The sequence below is a fragment of the Pongo abelii genome, chromosome 11 (genome assembly GCF_028885655.2).
Source record: "Pongo abelii isolate AG06213 chromosome 11, NHGRI_mPonAbe1-v2.0_pri, whole genome shotgun sequence".
In the NCBI taxonomy this organism is placed as follows: Eukaryota; Metazoa; Chordata; class Mammalia; order Primates; family Hominidae; genus Pongo; species Pongo abelii.
Genome location: NC_071996.2, coordinates 52,060,549 through 52,080,768, shown reverse-complemented (window position 1 = coordinate 52,080,768; position 20,220 = coordinate 52,060,549). Strand labels below are relative to the sequence as shown.

Genomic DNA, 20,220 nt, shown 5'->3' with positions numbered 1-20,220 from the left:
GTGCAAAAGATTTAGTTTGGCTCGGGCACTGACACATTCAATGTTCCCTTAGCCTCTTGGCACTAGTCTCCTTAAAAGATCACCTTTCTCTCCATCCCTACAGAAAACCAGATCCATAGTTCAGAAGTTATAAGCATCACAAAGCCTCATGTAATGAATTGTCTCCCATACACAATATTTTGAGGAAATAAAAAAGGAAAAATAGAGTTATTTAAATTTTGCTCTATAGCTTGATTTAATGAAATATAATCACCCAAATGCATTTTATTCTAGTCGTACGGCCAAGTGTACATAATCACAGGAGTTTTACGCCATTGTTTGGAAGATATCCTTAAATCTTAAACAAAGGATTGACTAGTCATGGACCCATTCTGTTAATGAAGTGATTATTATGGCTTAAAAGTATACTTGAGATTTTTAAAAATCTGAAAGATAAATTTAAAGCTGAAAAGCAAATAGAGTTGACATAAGTGTCAAAATAAACAGTCAATTCAGAAATATAACTCAATGTCAGACTATCTTAGCTATTCTCATGTTTTGCTGATAATTCAATAGGACCAAATTCTTACCATTTTTGGAAAAATAAAATATTACTTGATAGACTAGCAAAATATGTTTTTTCCCTAAATAAACCTTCCTATTTCAATCTCCATACACAGTGTACACTGCTTCAGACCAGTGACCTTAAAAAGAAGCAACATCTGCCTAGCTTTCCATGGCTGCTCCATTTCATGAATAAATCACTCCAAGAATGGCATGAATATGTAGAAAATTTCTGGCATGTGACTTACCATATGAACTTTTTAAGCCTTGGGAAGGCTGGGCCTAGAAGGCATTTAAAATGCCCTGAGAATATTATTCGATTTGCTGTTGCCTAGAATTCATTCAAAATTGGATCTTTATTTAGACACCATGGAAACTATGGTTAGTGGAAACTGTACATAGATATTGCCATTTCCCCTGAAAGTACAAACCATCCTCACCCTAATCCCTGCAAACTGACACTCATCTCAAAAATGTTCACAGGGCTAAACTCCATAGCCACTTAGGTCAGATGTTGGTTCCCGCAGAACAAGAATTCCTCAGTGTGAGAGAGGGTTGCATTCTTACCATGGTGGGCTGGTTTTATGTGAAGTACCAGAAAGTGAAAGAAATTCCTAGAGTGTGGAAACTCCTCCACTCTTCAAATGTGATTGCTTATTTGTTTGAATTTGTTTTTCCTAAAAACTTAACAGGGACCTAGCCATTCAGCCAGTGCTTATGTTATTTATATCACACAGACTGTGGGGGAGAAAATGTTTTTTCTCCTACAGTAAAGCTCTGTGCATGCTGGCACCTGAGGGGCCTCCAGGAGTTACACAGTGAAGAGCTGCCCTGAGTCCCTGCCCACCATGCCAGCACCCATGTTGGTCACATCCCATAGCCGGAACTACTCCATGACTTCTACAGCTTCCCAGACCCAGCCTGTTCCAAGGAAGGGGGCCTTGAGCAGCTCCAGCTCCACATTCCACCTTCCTGTTCACAGCATGGCAATTCCCTTGTTTAAAATACATGATCTAAAGAGATGCTCATGACATGTTAAAGTGAACAACACATATCACAAGACAATTCTACAATATGACCCTACATTTGGAAAGCAGATATATTAGTCTGCTAGGGCTACCTTAACAAGGTACCACAAATGGAGTGGTTTAACAACAGAAATGCATTGTCTCATAGTTCTGGAGGCTATAAATCCAAGACCAAGGTGTCAGCAGGGTTTGTTCCTTCTAACGACTGTGAAAGAGGATCTTTTCCATGCCTCTTGCCTGGCTTCTGGAGGTCTGCAGGCAAGCTTGGCATTCCTTGGTTTACAGAAGTATCACCATAATCTCTGCCTTCACCTTCACAGAGCAGTCTGTCTGAGTGTACATCTCTGTGTCCTAATTTCCTCTTTATATAATGATACAACCACATTGAATTAGCACCCAGCCTAGTGACCTCATCTTAACTAATTACATCTACAACTCTATTTCCAAATAAGGTTACATTCTGTGGTACTGAGGGCTAAGACTTCAACATATGAATTTTGGAAGGATATAATACAATCTACTACAGCAAATAAAGTAAAAGGTCTTTGTACTTGTATACAGTTATATTTACATAGAGAAAGGGGTAGAAGTATACACAGGATGCACAAACTGTTAACTTTCATTACATGGGCATGTGATTAGCTAAGGTTGAGGAGTACTTGTTACATATTTGATTACACATTTGACATTGCATTAATTGTTACAATGAATAGCTATTAAGTGTAATGAAAACTTAAATAATAAAATATATTGCTGGGAAGCAGAACATTTCCTAAATTATTGAATTTCTTCTCTTCTTAATCCATTGCTGTATAACTTAAAATAATGACTATTTTCAAGAACCTAAAATGCAGAAGCCATACAGTAATGAAAATGGAAAAAAAAAGGCAAGTAACAAAACCCATTGGAGGAAAAGTAGAAACAAAAGCTAAATATAACAGATATGGAAATGATATCTCTAATCACAGATTAGGTAAGTATGAAAATTATTGGTTTGAAGGGAAAGGAAAGGAAAAGTCGAAATAAAGAAAAGGCATTCATGCATGAAAACAGAAGTCAGCTATAAAGATTGTTGCATGGAAACAAAGATCTGTCAAAATGTTGGATGCTCTGGGGATAAAAAATGAAATAGAAAATGAGTACTCCAAGATGAAATAGTAAAAGGTCTCATCGTAAAGTGCTTCCCTTAAGGTGAAAAGATCAATGTGAAGGCAGAGTAATGCCCCTTCCCCAAAGATGTTCCTGCTCTAATGGACATCTTCCATGGCAAAGGGACTTGTGGCTGTAACTAAGAATACAAACTTTGGAATGGAGAGACTGTCTTGGATTATTTGGATGGATCCAGTCCAATCTCATCAGTCCTCAAAAGCAGAGAACTTTTCTAGGCTGAGTTAGGAGACAAGACAGAAGAGAGAGAGATTGGAAGCAAAAAAAGAATTCAACCCATGGTGCTGGCTTTGAAGATGAAGCAAGGGATGCAAGAGCCAAGGAATGCTGGTGGCTCCTCAAAGCTGAGAAAGGCCCTCAGCTGACAGCACACAAGGACAAAGGGATTTTCTTTCCACAACCACAAGAAAATGAATGCTTCCAACAACCCAAATAACTGGGAAACAGATCCTTCTCCAGAATTTCCATAAAGGAACACAGGCTCTATCAACACCATGATCATAGCCTTCTGAGATCCGTATTCTATTTATTTTTCATTTTTTAATTTTTGAAACGGAGTCTTGCTCTGTCACCCAGGCTGAAGTGCCGTGGCATATTCTCAGCTCATGACAAACCTCTGCCTCTCGGGTTCAAGTGATTCTCCTGCCTCAGCCTCCAGAGTAGCTGGGATTACAGGCGTGCACCACCACACCCTGCTAATTTTTGTATTTTTAATAGAGATGGGGTTTTGCTATGTTGGCCAGGCTGGTCTTGAACTGCTGACCTCAAGTGATCCACCCATCTCAGCTTCCCAAAGTGCTGGGATTACAGGCGTGAGCCACCACACCTGGCCTGAAACCCGTATTCTAATCTACAGAAATATAAGATGACAAATTTGTGTTGTTTAAGGCCATGAAGTTTATGGTAACTTGTAACTTAGCAGCGCTAGCAAGCTGATACAATAGTATTATAGAATCTATTATTATAAATATTTAGATGATAACCTCTGAGTGACTGCTATTTCAAAGCACTGTGCTAAGCACATTATGTACTGCATTCCATTTAGTCCTTGCCATAGTGTCTCCTCTATAGATTGTGTAGTCCAGTGTCTCTATTTAAATATGATTGAATTAAGCCTAGAAAAACAAAATAATCTGTTACACAGCTCATATCACATAGCTCTTTGAAATCATAGGCTTGGATCTGGCACTATCTGTGGAGCAATCCAGGAGAAAACGAGTGATATTTTTCACTACATCACTACTACTGCTACTTTCACTACTTCAGTACTAAGTGGGGATAGATTGCTCTGTCATATTTCCATCTCTGCTCAGTGCCAAGGGCTGGTTTTCAGGGAGTGACTTCTTTGAGTCAGTGGTGTGAACAGGGAACAAAGAAGACCTGGTCCTCATCGAGATTCAGCCTGCCCCTGACAACCTAGAGGGTAGGCTCTCACAGAAGGTGAGCCACTACTGAAAGGAAAGCCAATGTCAAAGCAGGACTGGAATAACCCAGGTCAAATGGCACCTCCTTCTTGAAGTGGCTCCCCATCCTCTTTTCAGAAGCTCCTTCCTCTGAATTCATGCAGCATTTTTTCCTCTGCATCTTATGGTGCATACTGCCTGCTAGCTTGTGTTATAGTTGCTTGTGCACATACTTAAGCTCTGAGTAGGGCTACCATTTACTGAAAAATTGTCATGTGCCAGACACTCAGCTAAATGCTTTGCCTGCATTACCTCATGGAATCCCCATAAACACCTGTGTGATGGGTACTATAATTATTGGTAATTTTGCATAAAAAGAGTCTAAAGTCAAATGGATCTCTTGACTTACCTGAGACCTCACAATTAGTCAGTGGCAGAGCCAGTATTCAAAATCTGCTGTCTGTCTCCCAAACCTGTGCTCTTAATTTATAATTAAACTCTTCAAGAATAAAAAGGAGACTTCTATGTTTGTGTCTGGTTTATTCATTGCATTCCCAGGGCATAGCAAAATTTCAATAAATATATGCAGACTGGAATAAGAGGCCATGAGTGGGAAAGTTTCAAAAAAAAAAAAAAAAAAAAGCCTGACTAGTGAAGAACAGTACCTACTTAACATCTGGCTCATGGTCTCTCCCAAATACTAATTAGGAATAATTCGAGGTAAATATTCCTGTACTTGACATACTGTTTCCTGGGAATTGCATTTATATCTTTATATCAATAACATTTTGATTTTTATTGTTTTACCACCAATTAACCAGTCCAAAGGGCAAAAATGGCACATGAAAGTGCTGTAAATTAGTAAACTGGACAGAAGAAAGTACGAAACTGCATACCTAGTGACCAGTCTCCTCTTATCACCCCACAGCTCCATCTGCAAAGCCCAGAAATCACTGCAGCACTATTACAGGGAGGCCAGATTCTCTCTGACCTTCAGCTGTGGCTGTAACCGCTTTGGCTGAGGGTGCATCCTGAAATGCTAGATGCTAATGCCGCAGGTCAAGTCATCATTGAACCCACAAGGTATTTTGCTCTAACTGCACTTATTCAACATCTTTACTTCTTGCTAGATTATAAATTCCATGAAAGGAACAATAATATTGATTTGGTTTATTACTCTATCCTCAGTTCTTGGCTCATAATAAAGGCTCAATAACTGTTTACTGAATGAATTCATGAGTGAGTGAATATCTCTAGACCCGTGTCAAATGAATTAATTAACTTTAAGAAAACAGACTAGTGATTATATTTGTGGGTTTCTGATTTGATTTTAACTATGGAATACATAATTTATCTCTAGTAATATTTGCATCATTTTTGGCAAAAAAAAAAGAAAAAAAAGATGAAGAAAACCCAACTAAATATCAGTTTAAAAAATCAGGAAATTTGTTGTCTGATGTCACAAGAAGCTGGGAGGCAGAGTGGTTGTGGGGTTGGTTATTTTGCTTCTGCAGTGACATCCTCAAGTTATTAGCCATATTTTGCTTGTCCACTCTGCCATCTTCAACATGCTGTCTTGGTCCTCTACTTCCTTCTCATAATTACAGGATAGATTCAGAAGATCCAGCATCTTCTCCTCACCCTAATTTAACTAGAGATAGCTACACAACTAAACTTTCTCCTGAGATTATTTTAAAGATTAAAAAAAATCTTTCTCCCAAGCCTCTGCAACAGATATGTACTCATTGTCCAGGACAATATCATGTGCGCTATTTCTAAACTGAACAGTGGCAAGGTGGATGGGCTTATCATGACAGGGTTAGATTTATCAAAATTCCCTCCCTGGGGATGCGGAAGGGGCTAGCCTCTCCTGGTGACATGGCCATCTGATTGCTGAACCAAATTAACTTACTGTGAAAAGAGGTAAAAGAAATGGCTGTTGAATAAACCACTATGAAGAGTTTTAGATCTATACGGCCACTTTTCTGCATGAACATCCGCTAAGTGCCAGATGGATCCCCCAAACCTTCTCTCACTATTCTGAAGTGTATTTGCCACATGTTTATGGCAGATACATTATTTTTTTCTGGCATAAATGTTGTCATCAATAGAACTAAGAAAAAATAATTCCACTAATACATACCCCTCCCCTTTTGAAATAAATCAGATTCCAGTTCTGCCTGAGCTCCATATTCCTGGCCATTTAAGACCATGTCCTAGATTCTAACCCTACATTATTTTGATGGGTAAAAATAACCCTGAACTTACTAAAAATAATAATAATAATAATACCTGGGTAGCCCAGTAAGTTTGTAGTTCTGGAAATTTACTAAAATCTAAATTACCTTTTCATAGTGAAGATGGGGGAAGGATAAACAGAGTGAATACCATATGGCCTGCCTCTTGCTACTGGTAGAAATAGCATTGTCCTTTACCCAGGCCATTCCTCTTGAAAAATCATACTTGCCCTTTATTTTTGAGATCTGATCACCTCATCTTTGATTAGATTCTATGTCTCCAGCTAACTGCACACTTTGAAGAACCTGAACCAAAGTTTGAAGGCTGCCCTTCTCATTTAGCAGCAGGTACAGCAATAATAGCAGCGAAAAACATTGATTGTGAATAACCCCTCAAAGACATCCAATAGCATTTTCGCCTCTTTAGCTCTAATTGAGTCTGCATTTCCTCATATGTTTCCTGGCTTCATGGTTCATGATGAGTTTTAACACAAGAGAAAAGAAAACAAGATGATTGCCATGACACCCTTTGGGTCACAAATCCAGAAAAAAAAGAGTAGATTGAGAAATCTGTGACAAAAATAAAACAAAATAATAATCATGAAAGTTTAAGAATCTCAACAGGGACAGAGCAGAAACCGTATGTGCTCAGACTCTCATAGGATATATTAAATTTGGCTGCCTGTTGCAAAGAAGTCTGTGGATAGGCAAACATTCTGTCAGTCCTAATTACCTCACTGGGCTGTTTTTGTTACTTCAGGCTCTCTGCCGTCTGGCATGGGCGCCCTGCATCAGCCAAGATCCTAGCCAGCTGAAGAACATTGAGAGGCAGGCCTTGCACCCGCGCCTGTGAACTGTCACTCTGTGTCTCTTTAGACTTGTGATGGGGTATGCCTTCCAATAGGCTGTCAGTTTGATTCCTGACTTGCCAAAGCAGCTGTGTGCACCGAGGTCTTTTAAAAAATCATAGACGGAGACCTGATCTAGTCCAGCAAACGATGACAAAAAAAAACCAGTCATTGCTTGAGAAAAGAAAGAAAGAAGAAAGAAAAGTATAGCAACCATTAAGTGACAAAATTAATTAACTCATTTTGTGACCAATAACTGTGAAGCAAAAAAAAAAAAAAAAGGAAAAAAAAAAAGCAGTCATCGTCCAAACCCACAAATTAACACTGTAAATGATCCATGCAGAAATGAACTTGAAATGAATTCTACTGGCTCAGTTAATGTGTTGAAAAAGCACATTGAGTTGGTAGGGTCCTTTGGCTTCGACTACATTCGACTCTGTTGGGGGAAAAAAAATGCTATAATTGGTACCAACACATCCTGTGAACTGCAAAGCCAAGAATGTTTTGTTGTCCATGACATTTTCCCCAGGGTTAATACCCTTCTTACTTCAATTAGAGAGATATTTAAAAGATCAACCCAAAGATTAGCACCAAAGCATATTTTTCTTTACTGTTTTAATGTCAGGGATGGAGAACAAAGAGTTTACTTCACTATAACTACAAAGCGTTTCAAAACCCAGAGAAAAAGGAAAAGTTCCCTTCTTTGGTCACAGCAGTGATGAAAGTGTGGTCACAAACTCAACATCACTTGATATCACCACGACTTTGGGATTTTTTTGAATTTATTATTTCTTTAATTTTTAATTTTTGTAGGTACATAGTAGGTGTATATATTTATGGGGTACATGTTTTGATATAGGCATGCAACACGCAATTATCACATCACAGAAAACGGGGTATCCATCACCTCAAGCATTTACAAACAATCCAATTATACTCTTTGTTATTTTAAAATGTATGATTAAATTATTATTCCCATAGTCGTTCTGGTGTGCTATCAAATATTGGTCTTATTCATTATTTCTATCTTTTGTACGCATTAATCATCCCCACCACCATCTCTCACTATCCTTCCTAGCCTCTGGTAACCATCCTTCTACACTCTATCTCCATGAGTTCAATTTTTTTTTTTTGATTTGTAGCTCTTAGAAATAAGTGAGAACATACAATGTTTGTCTTTCTGTGCCTAGCTTATTTCACTTAACATAATGACCTCCAGTTACATTCATACTGTTGCAAATGACTGGATCTCATTCTTTTTCATGGCTGAGTAGTACTCCATTGTGTATATGTACCACATTTTCTTTATTCATACATCTGTTGATGGACATTTAGGTTGTTTCCAAATCTTGGCTATTGTGAATAGTGCTGCAACAAACATAGGAGTACAGATACCTCTTTGATATACTGTTTTCTTTGGGGTATATACCAGTAGTGGAATTGCTGGATCATATGATAGCTCTATTCTTAGTTTTTTGAGGAAGCTTCAAACTGTTCTCCATGGTGGTTGTGCTAGTTTATATTCTCACCAACAGTGCACAAGTGTTCCTGTTTCTCCACATCCTCACCAGCATTTCTTTTTAATTGCCTTTTGGATATAAGCCATTTTAACTGGGGTGAGATTATATCTCATTATAGTTTTGATTTGCATTTCTCTAATAATCAATAAAGTTGAGCACCTTTTCATATGAGTGTTTCCCATTTGTATGTCTTCTTTTGAAAAATGTCTATTCACATCTTTTGCCTATTTTTAATCTGCTTTGTGTTTTTAGCCCACTTACCAAATAAATTATTCTTGTAGTCTCCTCCATCAAAGTGGACATCAATACTCCCACTCTTTAATCCTAAATAATTATCCATCTCACAACATGGGGTAGTCTGAAAATGCATAGAGAGAAACATCCTTCTTTGAAAAGAAATGGATGGCCAGGTGCAGTGGCTCCCGCCTGTAATCCCAGCACTTTAGGAGGCCAAGATGGTTGGATCACCTGAGGTCAGGAGTTCAAGATCAGCCTGGCCAACATGGTGAAACCCCATCTCTATTAAAAATACAAAAATTAGCCAGGCATGGTGGCACGTGATTGTAATCCCAGCTACTTGAGAGGCTGAGGCAGGAGAATCACTTGAACCTGGGAGGCGGCAGTTGCAATGAGATGAGATCATGCCACTGCATAACAGCCTGGGCAACAGAGTGAGATTCCATCTCAAAAAGAAAAAAGAAAGAAAGAAAATAAATGGACAGAAATCTGTGCAGTATGTCTGGGATGCTAGCTCCAAGTTATCATGAAGGAAAGAATAAGAATGAAGAACATCCAGCCTCAGGAGTCTCCAGAAGAAGTTGTCTGCCTGCCAATGTTATGGCATAGGCCTAATCTGAAAGCAAGAACCTGGCTTGAGAGGTTTGTAGTCTTGTTTCAGCTTCTTGTAATGGCTATCATTATAACTATTTGCATCCTTGCTGGTGGCTTTGGCTAATTATATTTAACCTCACTCTGGGTCAGTTTCCTCATCTATAAAATGAGGATAACTAATAATACCTACATAAAAGGATTGTTCTGACGATTAAATGAGTTAATATTTGTAAACCACTTATAACAGAGCCTTGTACCTAGCAAGCCCTATATAAGTATTAATCTAATGACATATACTATCTTAATCTTTTATTTCCTCAATCAATATTTATTTCCTGTTGTAAATGATTTTAAAAACTCCTGTTATTCTATTTCCTTGCAGTTGCCTTCTTTTCTTTTTGATCTTGTTACTACATTCCTTATACCTTGAAATAATTCATTTTTGTAGTATTATGTAACATTTTTATATTTACCACTTTATCAGCTTTAAACAACTTACACTGGCTTATGATGAAAAAAAAAAACACTGAGTATCTTTAGGATAATTTCAGATAATTTTCAGAACATGAGCTCACTGTTACGTGAACTTGAGTCAATACTACATTTATCACCTGGTATCCAAATGGAACCACAGTGGCATTTTGGGTCCTTTAGGGAATAGTGTTACCTCAGAGCTGGCATCCAACAATCTCTTAATAATATGGGTGTCTCTATTATCTTATTCATATTTATCTAATGCATATGTTATGCATAAGTCATACTATGCATTATGTTAAAGACAAGAGTTTTCTTAGGGAGAAGGTTAAGGGTGGGGGAAGGGTTTATGGTGTCTACTTGGTCTAGGTATCTATGGCTGTGTAACAAACAATTCCAAAATTTAGAGGCTTAAAAGAGCCAAATAAATTATTCTCTCTTATATTTCTATAGTTGGAATGGGCGCCGATGGGTAAGGTCTTTCTTAGAGTCTCTCATGCATAACAGTCACATAGACCTTGGACTGGACTCAACTGAAAGCTTACCTGGGTTGGACATTCAACATGGCTTTCTATTTACAGGCCTGGCACCACCATACTCCCTGACCTTTCTCTCTTTGTGTTGCTTGGTTTTTCATAACATGGTGGTCTCAGAGTAGTCACATTTCTTATACCGTTGTTGGCTTTCAAGAGGCAAGAAACAGGTCGATGAAGGACTATACCTAGAACTGGCCTGGGGACACTTTCACTTTATTCTATTGGTCACAGAGTCCACCCAGATGAAAGGAGCCAAAAATAAACCCATTTACTGATGGGGGAGTGGGCCCTTGATGGGGAGGTCAGATTGCAGAATAACACATGTGTTGGGAGCCATTGGAGGGCAGCCATTTTTGGGAAATGCAGTCTGTGACACTATTTATGATGTTCACAGTATCAAGTCTCTCCTCCGTTCTAGGGGCTCTGGGTTTGTGAACTTAAAGAATGTGAATGACTATGAAGAGGGCTATAACTCTTTTGGGGGATAAAGTAGAGCCTTAACTTGCCATGTGTGAAGAGTTTTTCATCATACAATTTGTTCTTAATGAGTTGCCATATCTAATAATAATAAAATAGACAATCCTTTGGCAAGACTGATTAAAAATAAAAGGGAAAAGACACATCAATGTCAGGAATAAAATGTGGAGTACAGTCACAGATAGAGTAATGATTCTTAAAATTTGCAAAAGAAATACTGTGAAAACTTTTCTGCCAATAAATTAGAAAACTCAGACAAAATAGAAAAATAACTAGGAAACTGTAACTTACTATCGATGACTTGATAATAAGTAGAAAAACTTAATAGCCTTATAACCACTTAACAAACAGAGCAATAATTGAAAATTTCCACTAGTAGGCCCCCCTAGATCTTGCCCCAGTAGTTTGACAGGCAAGTTCTACCAAAATCTCAGAAACTATTTCAAAAGTATAGAAAAAAATAAAGTTTCCAACTCGCTCCATAAAGCTAAAAGCTTTCATATCAATAATTTATAAGATAATTCAAGAAAGAAGAATTATAGACAAATCTCAGTTTTGAATATGGATGTAAAAAACCTGAATAGAATATTAGAAAACAATACCAGCACTGTCAAAAAATAAAATATCATGACTAAATATGTGATGCCACAGAAATACATGGATTGTTAAACTTTAGACATTGTACTATGTAATGCTCCACATTCGCAGGTTAGAAAAGAAAAACAATGTAATTCTATCAAGGGTGAAGAAAAGCATTAAATAAGATTTAACAAATTTCTTAGCAAAATAGTACTAGAGGAAGCACTCGCAATCTGATAAGGGGTACTCACTGCATGCATACAACAAATACAGACACTTAATAATGCACACTTAATAACAACCCATGTGTTATTCTGCAAAATGGCCTCCCCATCAAGGGCCCACTCCCCCATCAGTAAATGGAGTTTATTTTTGGCCCCTTTCATCCGGGTGGACTCTGTGACCAACAGAATAAAGTGAAAGTGTCCCCAGGCCAGTTGTAGGTATAGTCCTTCATTGCCTTCTTTCTTGGCTCTTGAAAGCCAACTACTATGCACACTTATACCATGCACACTTACAAAGCATTCTTTTTTTTAATCATGAAATAGATAAGTATTCTCTCTGTCACCATTCCTCCTCCATATTGAACTGGGTGTCCTTGCCTATGCGTGAGAAAAAAAAAAAGAAATGAAATATGTAAATAATGAAAGGAAAAAAATGGTCACTAAACTGTCACAGAAAATATATCAGCAAAGGAAGAAAATACAGATAATTAGACTTTATAAGAAAGTTTAGAAAAGCAATGAGAGCTGTAATATTCATATATATTTTTCCATATCATACAGAATATAAAATGTACATTATTTTTAACTCAGTAATTCAACTTCTATGTAACCACTCTAAAGAAACTCCCACCAATAGGCACGAGGAAATACATAAAGGACATTTAAAGTTCTGTCAATAGGGGAACAGATAAACTATGACATACTGGAATACTATACAACAGTTAAATTGAATGAATATTTAACTGTTATATGATATACTGGAATACTATACAACAGTTAAATTGAATGAATGAGAATCATACATATCATTATGGATAAATAAAAGAGTAAGTGGGAAAAAAAAGAACAGTATATGATATACTGGAATACTATACAACAGTTAAATTGAATGAATGAGAATCATACATATCATTATGGATAAATAAAAGAGTAAGTGGGAAAAAAAAGAGAAAGTGGTACGACCCTATGTAAGTTAATTACCCTCTCTGTACTCAGTTTTCTTGTCTATAAAATGACAATAATAATAGCACCCACTTTCTAAGGGTAATATGTGTAATATTCTTTAGAAAACTGCCTGAAAGACAGCAGGTACTTAATGTTTTCACCATTATAATCACAATGTCAAAGAAGGTGATGATGATAACATTTACTTTTCAAACATGAAAACAGTACTATATATTGTTTATAGATAATACACAGTAAAATCACAAAACAGAAATTTCACAACAGTTAATTCCAGAAAAAGGAAGGAGGAAAAAGAAGCAGAGTATTTAAATCTGTAATCTACTTATTTGTGAATAAGAGAGGTCAGAGGTAAATATAGCAAAAAGTTAACATTTAAATCTAGATGGTAGATGTGTATGACTTTCATATATTGTTTTTCTGTTTCTATTTATTTAAAATATCTCATGATCAAAAAAATTCAAAGGGAATGAACTAGATATCTTAAGACGTTAATAGTAATATATCGGGGCTGTTGGATGGTGAGTATCCTTTGTGGTCTTGAATAGAGTTTTCTAATTTTCCAAGTTTTCTACAATGAGAAATGTATTTCTTCTGTAATTAGACTGAAAATAATTTTCAAAGCAAAGATAAAATCCTTTTACTATTGAAGCCACTAGAGGTCTACTTTATCCAAATTAATATTCACTTAGATGTCTTCTAATCCAAACAAAATCTCTCTATATTGAAAATCACATAATTTTAAGAGTACAACATTTTATTTATTACATCAAAATTTATATTTACAAATTATGCCTCCCTTTTTGCCTATAGTTATAATTCACAAATAACTTACTGGTGTTTGTCACTATCTTTATATAGTAAAATACCATTCCCTATAAATTTCATATTGCTGGTATAATGGTGGAGGGGTTACAGATGATCTGTGGATGTATTTCTCAGAAAGCCCATGGAATGATACCACCAGAGATTTCCTCTAACCTCGCTATTTGGTGTTTCATATCTAAAAGCACATCTACTCTGAAAACAGAACTGATCTTCAGAGACCTTGTAATTTATTTTTTACCATGATTACAATTCCCAATCTAACCAGCAGCAGTTTAAATTGAATTCTGATCCAAATGATCAATAGCCATGTGCAACCCATTAGACATGTGAATATTAAATCGTTTTTGGATAAGGGCTGTCCAAATGAAAAGCATATAATTATCATCTATTAACATATATTGAAGCAAATGACACATAAATGCAAAATGTGTCTCACAGAACCTATCAGAATCTCAATGACTATAATGTTAAGGTTAGACTTTATATTTTACATATGGATTAGTAGTGTATTATGATTTATGTCCTTAAGTATTTATTATTAATCATGTTGCTCTTATGCCACAAAATGGGTAAATTTGTGAATAAAATACATTTAATCTCCTATTCCACCCTTTCTTTTTTCACTTCCCTAATATAAAAATTTCCTTGCCTACTACCTACTTGTAAGTAGTAGCCATGATTAGTGAATAAAAGGATAATTAAGCTCAGTTTAATAAGAAAATAAGTTCAAATAGCTAGCTTACTTTTCATGTTTTCCCTATAAAGCCTAAAGCATAACATTGTACATAAAAAGTAGAACTTAAAGAAAGATGAGTCCTGTCTCCTATCTCTAGTGTCTAAAATAGTAGTGAAGTTTCCAAACATCCCCTGGTAACTCCTTCTGATATTTAATAGTGCAGAAAAAAATAGTGAATTTTTTTTCTTTAGGAAAACTTAAATCTCTGGTGTTCTAAGACAAAGCTAGACAAATCACCTTTTTATGGGCTATTTCCCAGTCTCCCTAGCAGTTGATTGAGGGCCATGTGACTACACCCAGACCAGCATGATGTAAGAAAGATGGTGCAACCCACTTCCAGATCTGTCCTTCAAGGTATCTCATGAAACCTTCCAGGCATCTCCTCATAGCTGTGGTAAGGCCACATGTTCTAAATGCCAGAGGTATAAGATGAAGAAGTGACACCCAACTGCACTGGACTTTGCATGAGCCAAAAATAAACTTTTATTGTAGTAAGCCTCTGAGGCATGCTTGTTGACTACATTATAGTCTAGTCCATCTAGTTTCAGACACTTAATATAGGTCTTTTTCAGGTATGAACATTGTGATGGTTAACTTTAGGTGTCCACTTGAATGGATTAAGGGATACCTAGAGAGCTGGTAAGGTGTTATTTCTGGATGTGTCTGTGAAGGTGTTTCCCAAGGAGATTGGTGTTATGAGTTGGTGGACTGAGTGGGGAAGATCCATCCCCAATATGGGTGAGCACCATTCAATTGGCTAGGGGCCCAGATAGAACAAAAAGGCAGAGGAAAGGCAAATTCACTCTCTCTCCTGACACTGGGGCACCCTCCTTCTCCTGACCTTGGACATCAAATCTCTAGGCTGGCTGGCTTTTGGATTCTGGGACTTGCACCAGCAGTCACCCTCTCCCCCAGGTTCCCAGGCCTTCATCCTTGGACTGAGTTACACCATTGGCTTCTTTGGGTCTGAGTCCTTTGGACTTTGACTGAACCATGCTATGGGCATCCCAGGGTCTCCAGCTTGCAGACAGTCTGTCGCAGGACTTCTCATACTCACCTGAACCAATTCCCCTAATAAATCCCCCCTGCTGTATATGTGTGTGTGTGTGTGTGTGTGTGTGTGTGTGTGTGTGCACATCTATATGCACACACATATATATTTCCTATTGGTTCTGTCTCTCCGGACAACCCTGACTAATACAACCATAATGAGAAAAAATTTCCAACATGCACTCCCTCTTCCACCCCTGCTTCCAGGCCCCTCCCTGTGCCAGCCTAGTCCCTTCTTCTCATTCAACAGCAGGGTATTTCAGGATTAGCATTGTGTCTTTTGTGGTCCCTAGATCATTTTTCTCTCTCCACACTTACACATATTTAGCCTTTAGTCCTTCCTCACTTGCCCTTGTATCTTTCTGTTTTCTCAGGGTTCTAAATTTCAGCTGTCAAACCTTGTTATCTCTTTCAGGCCAGAAATGAAGATGGGCAAGCCATTCTTAGATGTGTGTGTATCTCCACGTGTGCTAGGGATAAATCCCTCATTCCTCAACACCCCAGGAATACAGAAGCCATGTTGTGAGAGGCAGTGTTGTGTCTGTTTTTCACCTAGGCAAGACTTGGTCAGAGAAGTTAGTTTTGCTACTTCAACAGATTCCAGTCTTGTTGGGAAGAGAGTTGTGAAGCTCTCTTTTTCTGTTCTCAAGGAACAGGGAAGAGGGTGAGACTATTATCTAAAGTCACTACCTTTGCCCTAGTACTTCTGTGATTCTTTCACTGGTGAAGGTGTTTCCTACAAAGCCTACTAAAAACAAAGGGAAATCTAAATAACATCCACCTTCCAGGCCCCATGTTAGTGCTTTGCCTTTCTGACAGATTGTTTAACAAGATCTCTCTATTTTCTTTGCATGAGAACTCTTTACACTAACCTTCTTCTGAGTGATGTTTGATAAGGTTTCCCCCATTTTCTTTTTTATCTTTTCACACAGGAACACACCTGCCATGTAGAACTAGAGTCTTTCAAGCAAGATAAAGATTAGCCTGACTTTTCTTACATCAATTAATCAATATGGTTATGCCACAGACTTACCTTTTAACCTTGGTGTTTCCATAGTGCAATAGTAAAACATGATTTGTGAGGCTGCTGTGTTTTATATATGGTTAAGAACAACCCCCTGTCTGTGTGCTTTGATAAAGTATCAGAGCACAAGGCAACACAGGAAGGAAAGGAGGCTTTTATTGTCTTCATCAGAAATGGCTTTGTAAATCTAAGATTGGAACAGTTATATGGGCAAAGCTGGGAAATTAACTGCTGGACTCTGTTTGCAGATTCCTGCTGCTGGAAAAGCCACTGTTGGAGAATTCTCGGAAGGGTGGAATCATTTGATTTGAATTTCATTTAGGAAGAGGTTTTCTGTTGCTGGTATCAACACCCTCTCCCTTATCACTGAAGCTTATCTCTAAGAGAAAAAAGAAGGGTTTGCTCCACGGTATCCCGAACCCACAAATGCCACTTTGCTTTCTGTTTTAGCTTGTCTCCCAGATGAGGAATCTACAGAACACAGAGATGTAGAAGTATCTCAGAATATGAGCAAGTCATTTTGTACTGAATCAATTTCATGTCAGACAACCCTACCACTGTGCCCTCTGTGAGGTCTTTCTTGACAGAAAGATCTGCCCACCAGACTACAGTGTAGATGTTTGTCTTATAAAAGAATTGTAGAATGTCTTTTTTCAGTATGTCATCCATCTCTTTTGTTTTAAGGAAGAGGAAACTGAACCCCAGAAAATGACATGTTTTGACTCAGATTCCACAGATATTTAGTGGTAGACTCGGATCTTAGAAACCTGTTTTCTGAAAAGAGTGCAGTTTCTACTCCAATGCCAAGCTGTCACATTAGTTCTTAAGGGTATATTTAATTTTGTGATATTTGCAAACATACCACTTCCTCAAAGGCCCACTATAAAACTCCCTGGTGATGTTGTATATTTCCTTGTGGGCATGCTTGGCAGTACTGTTTTAACCTGGGCATCTAGATGTACTATATTAAATCAAAAGAAAATTCATATTATAGCTCTGCCACTTACCAGCTGGGCAATCTTTAGTAAGTTATTTAACCTCTCTGTATCTTCACATTATCTTCTGCAAAATAAAATAACTATCTCATGAGGCTGTTTGGAGGGTTGAAAGAATGCATAAAAAACACTTAAAACAGTGGCTGGCACATAAGAATTGCATGATTAGATATGCCATATAAATGTTAGCTCATATTCTTCCTTCCATTCCTTTCTCACTTTCTTCAAGGAATCTGAGGTATCACCCTATATTACAATATTTTGTTTCTTCATAAACCCTAAGTGTTTTATAATCCTTTACCCTCTTACAGTGTACATATTGTAATGTTCATCCAGTTCATTTGAATATTCACATTGGGAGTAATTGGAAGAACTGCCTTTTTTCATATATGAAAAACAAAAACAAACCACTATCTACCATCTCACTCACATTCTGATTCTTTTTGAGTGGATATCAAAGAGTTAATCCATCTCATTTCCAGGGCATGGTGACAAAGGTTGTTGAACAAATTTCACTTTGCTATCAACTTTTAAATTATGTGAAACACCACTGAATACCAAGATCAAGTGCCTTGTGATCAGTGCATAAAGTGAGCTTTAATGTGGATTTTGTGATGTTCCCAATGGCAACTCAATCATTAAAGTTTCCTTGTAATAACACATCAGTAACTTTCTCTTGAACCAGGTTTGACCAATCATTAAAATGTGTCTGGTTTAGCGAAAGAAAGTTCTTAGATAATGTGAGAGCCCAGGCTATAATCACAGATTTGAGTAGATTCTCTCCATTTCCTAACATTTAGTTAAATAAAACTTGCTATTTTAAGGAAGTCTCTTTTAAACAGTACATGCTTCTTAATAAATAAAATTCTGTTGATTCAAGTATAAGTTCATTTTTGATATGAAATTTAAAAACTTATGTTGGTTTAAATAATACAGAGGGACAGTTAAATTAAGTAGAAAACCATGTGCAGCCAAACATGGCTTGGTCTTTCTGAGTTTCCAAATTGAGGATAGTTGTTTAAGGAATTAACATACCCTAAAGGTTACTATCTTCTTAGTGCTGCTTGGATCCCATCAGTCCAGGCTAGAACACAAAAATCAGGAGATGCCAGGCTTAGATGTCTTAACCTTCTCCTCTCTTCTGTTTTGAGATTGAGATTCTGCCTATAAAAGTGTTGCCCTCAAACAGTCAAGACAAGGTTACCCCAGCAGAGGAGTTCTGAGAACAATGAGCTCGAGGTTTAAAAACAAAATTCAAGGATGTTCTCAATAAGGCTGTTAATCCATGGTTTTCTGCCACGTAGTGTCTCAAATGCCTCTTTGGGGGTTTATTCTATTTTAGAAGGATGGCAGATATAAATATTTCATTATTTTGAGATTTTGTCTTTGACCTAAGGAAGTTTACATTTTGTTTAGATAGTAGTCTGAGAAATGTGATTATTTTATAGAATGGTTAGACATAGGAATGCAAAGAAAAGCAATAAAGTTACTTTTTTTATGTCTAATGGAGTTCTCAAAGATTAAAAGGAATGATAATCATTAGTGTGGGAGTGTGAAAATGGGCATTCTCATACATTACTAGAGGGAGTATAAGTTGGTTCTTTCTTAAAATGAAAGCAATTTGGCGATATACATTTAAAGCCAGAGAAGTGTGTAAACACCAACCCATAATTTCCACTTCCAGGGAATTATCCTAAGGAGATAATTAGTCGAGGGCATAAAGATATATATATATATATATATATACACATATATATACACATATATATATATATACATATATATACACATATATATACATATATACATGTATATATACATATATATACATGTATATATGCAAGAGTATATAGTTTATAAAAGCAAAAAATTAAAAACAGCATAAGTGTCCAATAATAAAAGCTATTTTAATCAAATGCTTCTATATAATGGAATGTTATGTAGCCAATAGAAATAATTATCTAGATGCACATGTGCCAACTTGGAAAGATATTTTAGAATGATTGTTAACTGATAAAGGCACATTATAAACCTAATTATAATATGATAGTGTTATAAGAGAAAAAAATTTATATGGATAGCTAGGAATTGTAGAATATACAATTTAATGCTGCCTGTGATTGTCTGTGTATTTGGTATTCATGCAATTTATGCTTATTTATATTTCCTAATGCCTGCAATTAATATGTATTACTTGAGCATGCATTTTTAAACCATAAAACAATGGAAATTAGTGGCATTATGAGATATAATGATGTCATATTTGTTTTAATGTACTAGAATGAAAATATTGTTTCATTCCATTTGATTTGATAAGCCATGATTTTTAACTCTTTAAAAAATTATCCAAAGAGATAGAGACAAGAAAAATCCTTGAAAAAAATCAATGAACCCAGGAGTTGCATTTTTGAAAAGATCAGCAAATAAGTAGACCACTAGCCAGACTAATAAAGAAGAAAAGAGAGAAGAATCAAATAGATGCAATGAAAAATGATATAGAGGATCTCATCACTGATCCCACAGAAATACAAACTACCATCAGACAATACTATAAGTACCTCTATACAAATAAGCTAGAAAATCTAGAAGAAATTGATAAATTCCTGGACATATACACCCTCCCAAGTCTAAACCAGGAAGAAGTCGAATCCCTGAATAAACCAATAACAAGTTCCGAAATTGAGGCAGTAATTAATAGCCTACCAACCAAAAGTAGTCCAGGACCAGGTGGCTTCACAGCTGAATTCTATCAGAGGT

At 36.7% G+C, this 20,220-nt stretch overlaps 1 protein-coding gene across 6 annotated transcripts in view; it reads right to left on the bottom strand.

Annotated features, from left to right (window-relative positions):
- The window catches only part of LOC103889957 (putative uncharacterized protein encoded by LINC00269), a 377,157-nt gene that overhangs the window by 266,527 nt on the left and 90,410 nt on the right, over nt 1-20,220 (bottom strand). For 2 of the 6 annotated variants that reach the window (XR_008522799.2, XR_008522800.2), the window contains exons 2-3: nt 17,476-17,530; nt 16,149-16,939 (exon numbers count right to left, since the gene is read on the bottom strand). The exons of 2 other annotated variants lie outside the window; for them this stretch is intronic. Coding sequence is in view for 2 of the 4 variants with exons in the window: in XM_054549368.2 (XP_054405343.2) it covers nt 16,832-16,939 (108 nt within the window). In the remaining 2 variants the exon portion in view is untranslated. Of the gene's footprint in view, nt 1-16,148; nt 17,531-20,220 lie in introns of those variants that run through there. 2 more of the 6 variants (XM_054549368.2, XM_054549369.2) reach the window with 2 other exon arrangements.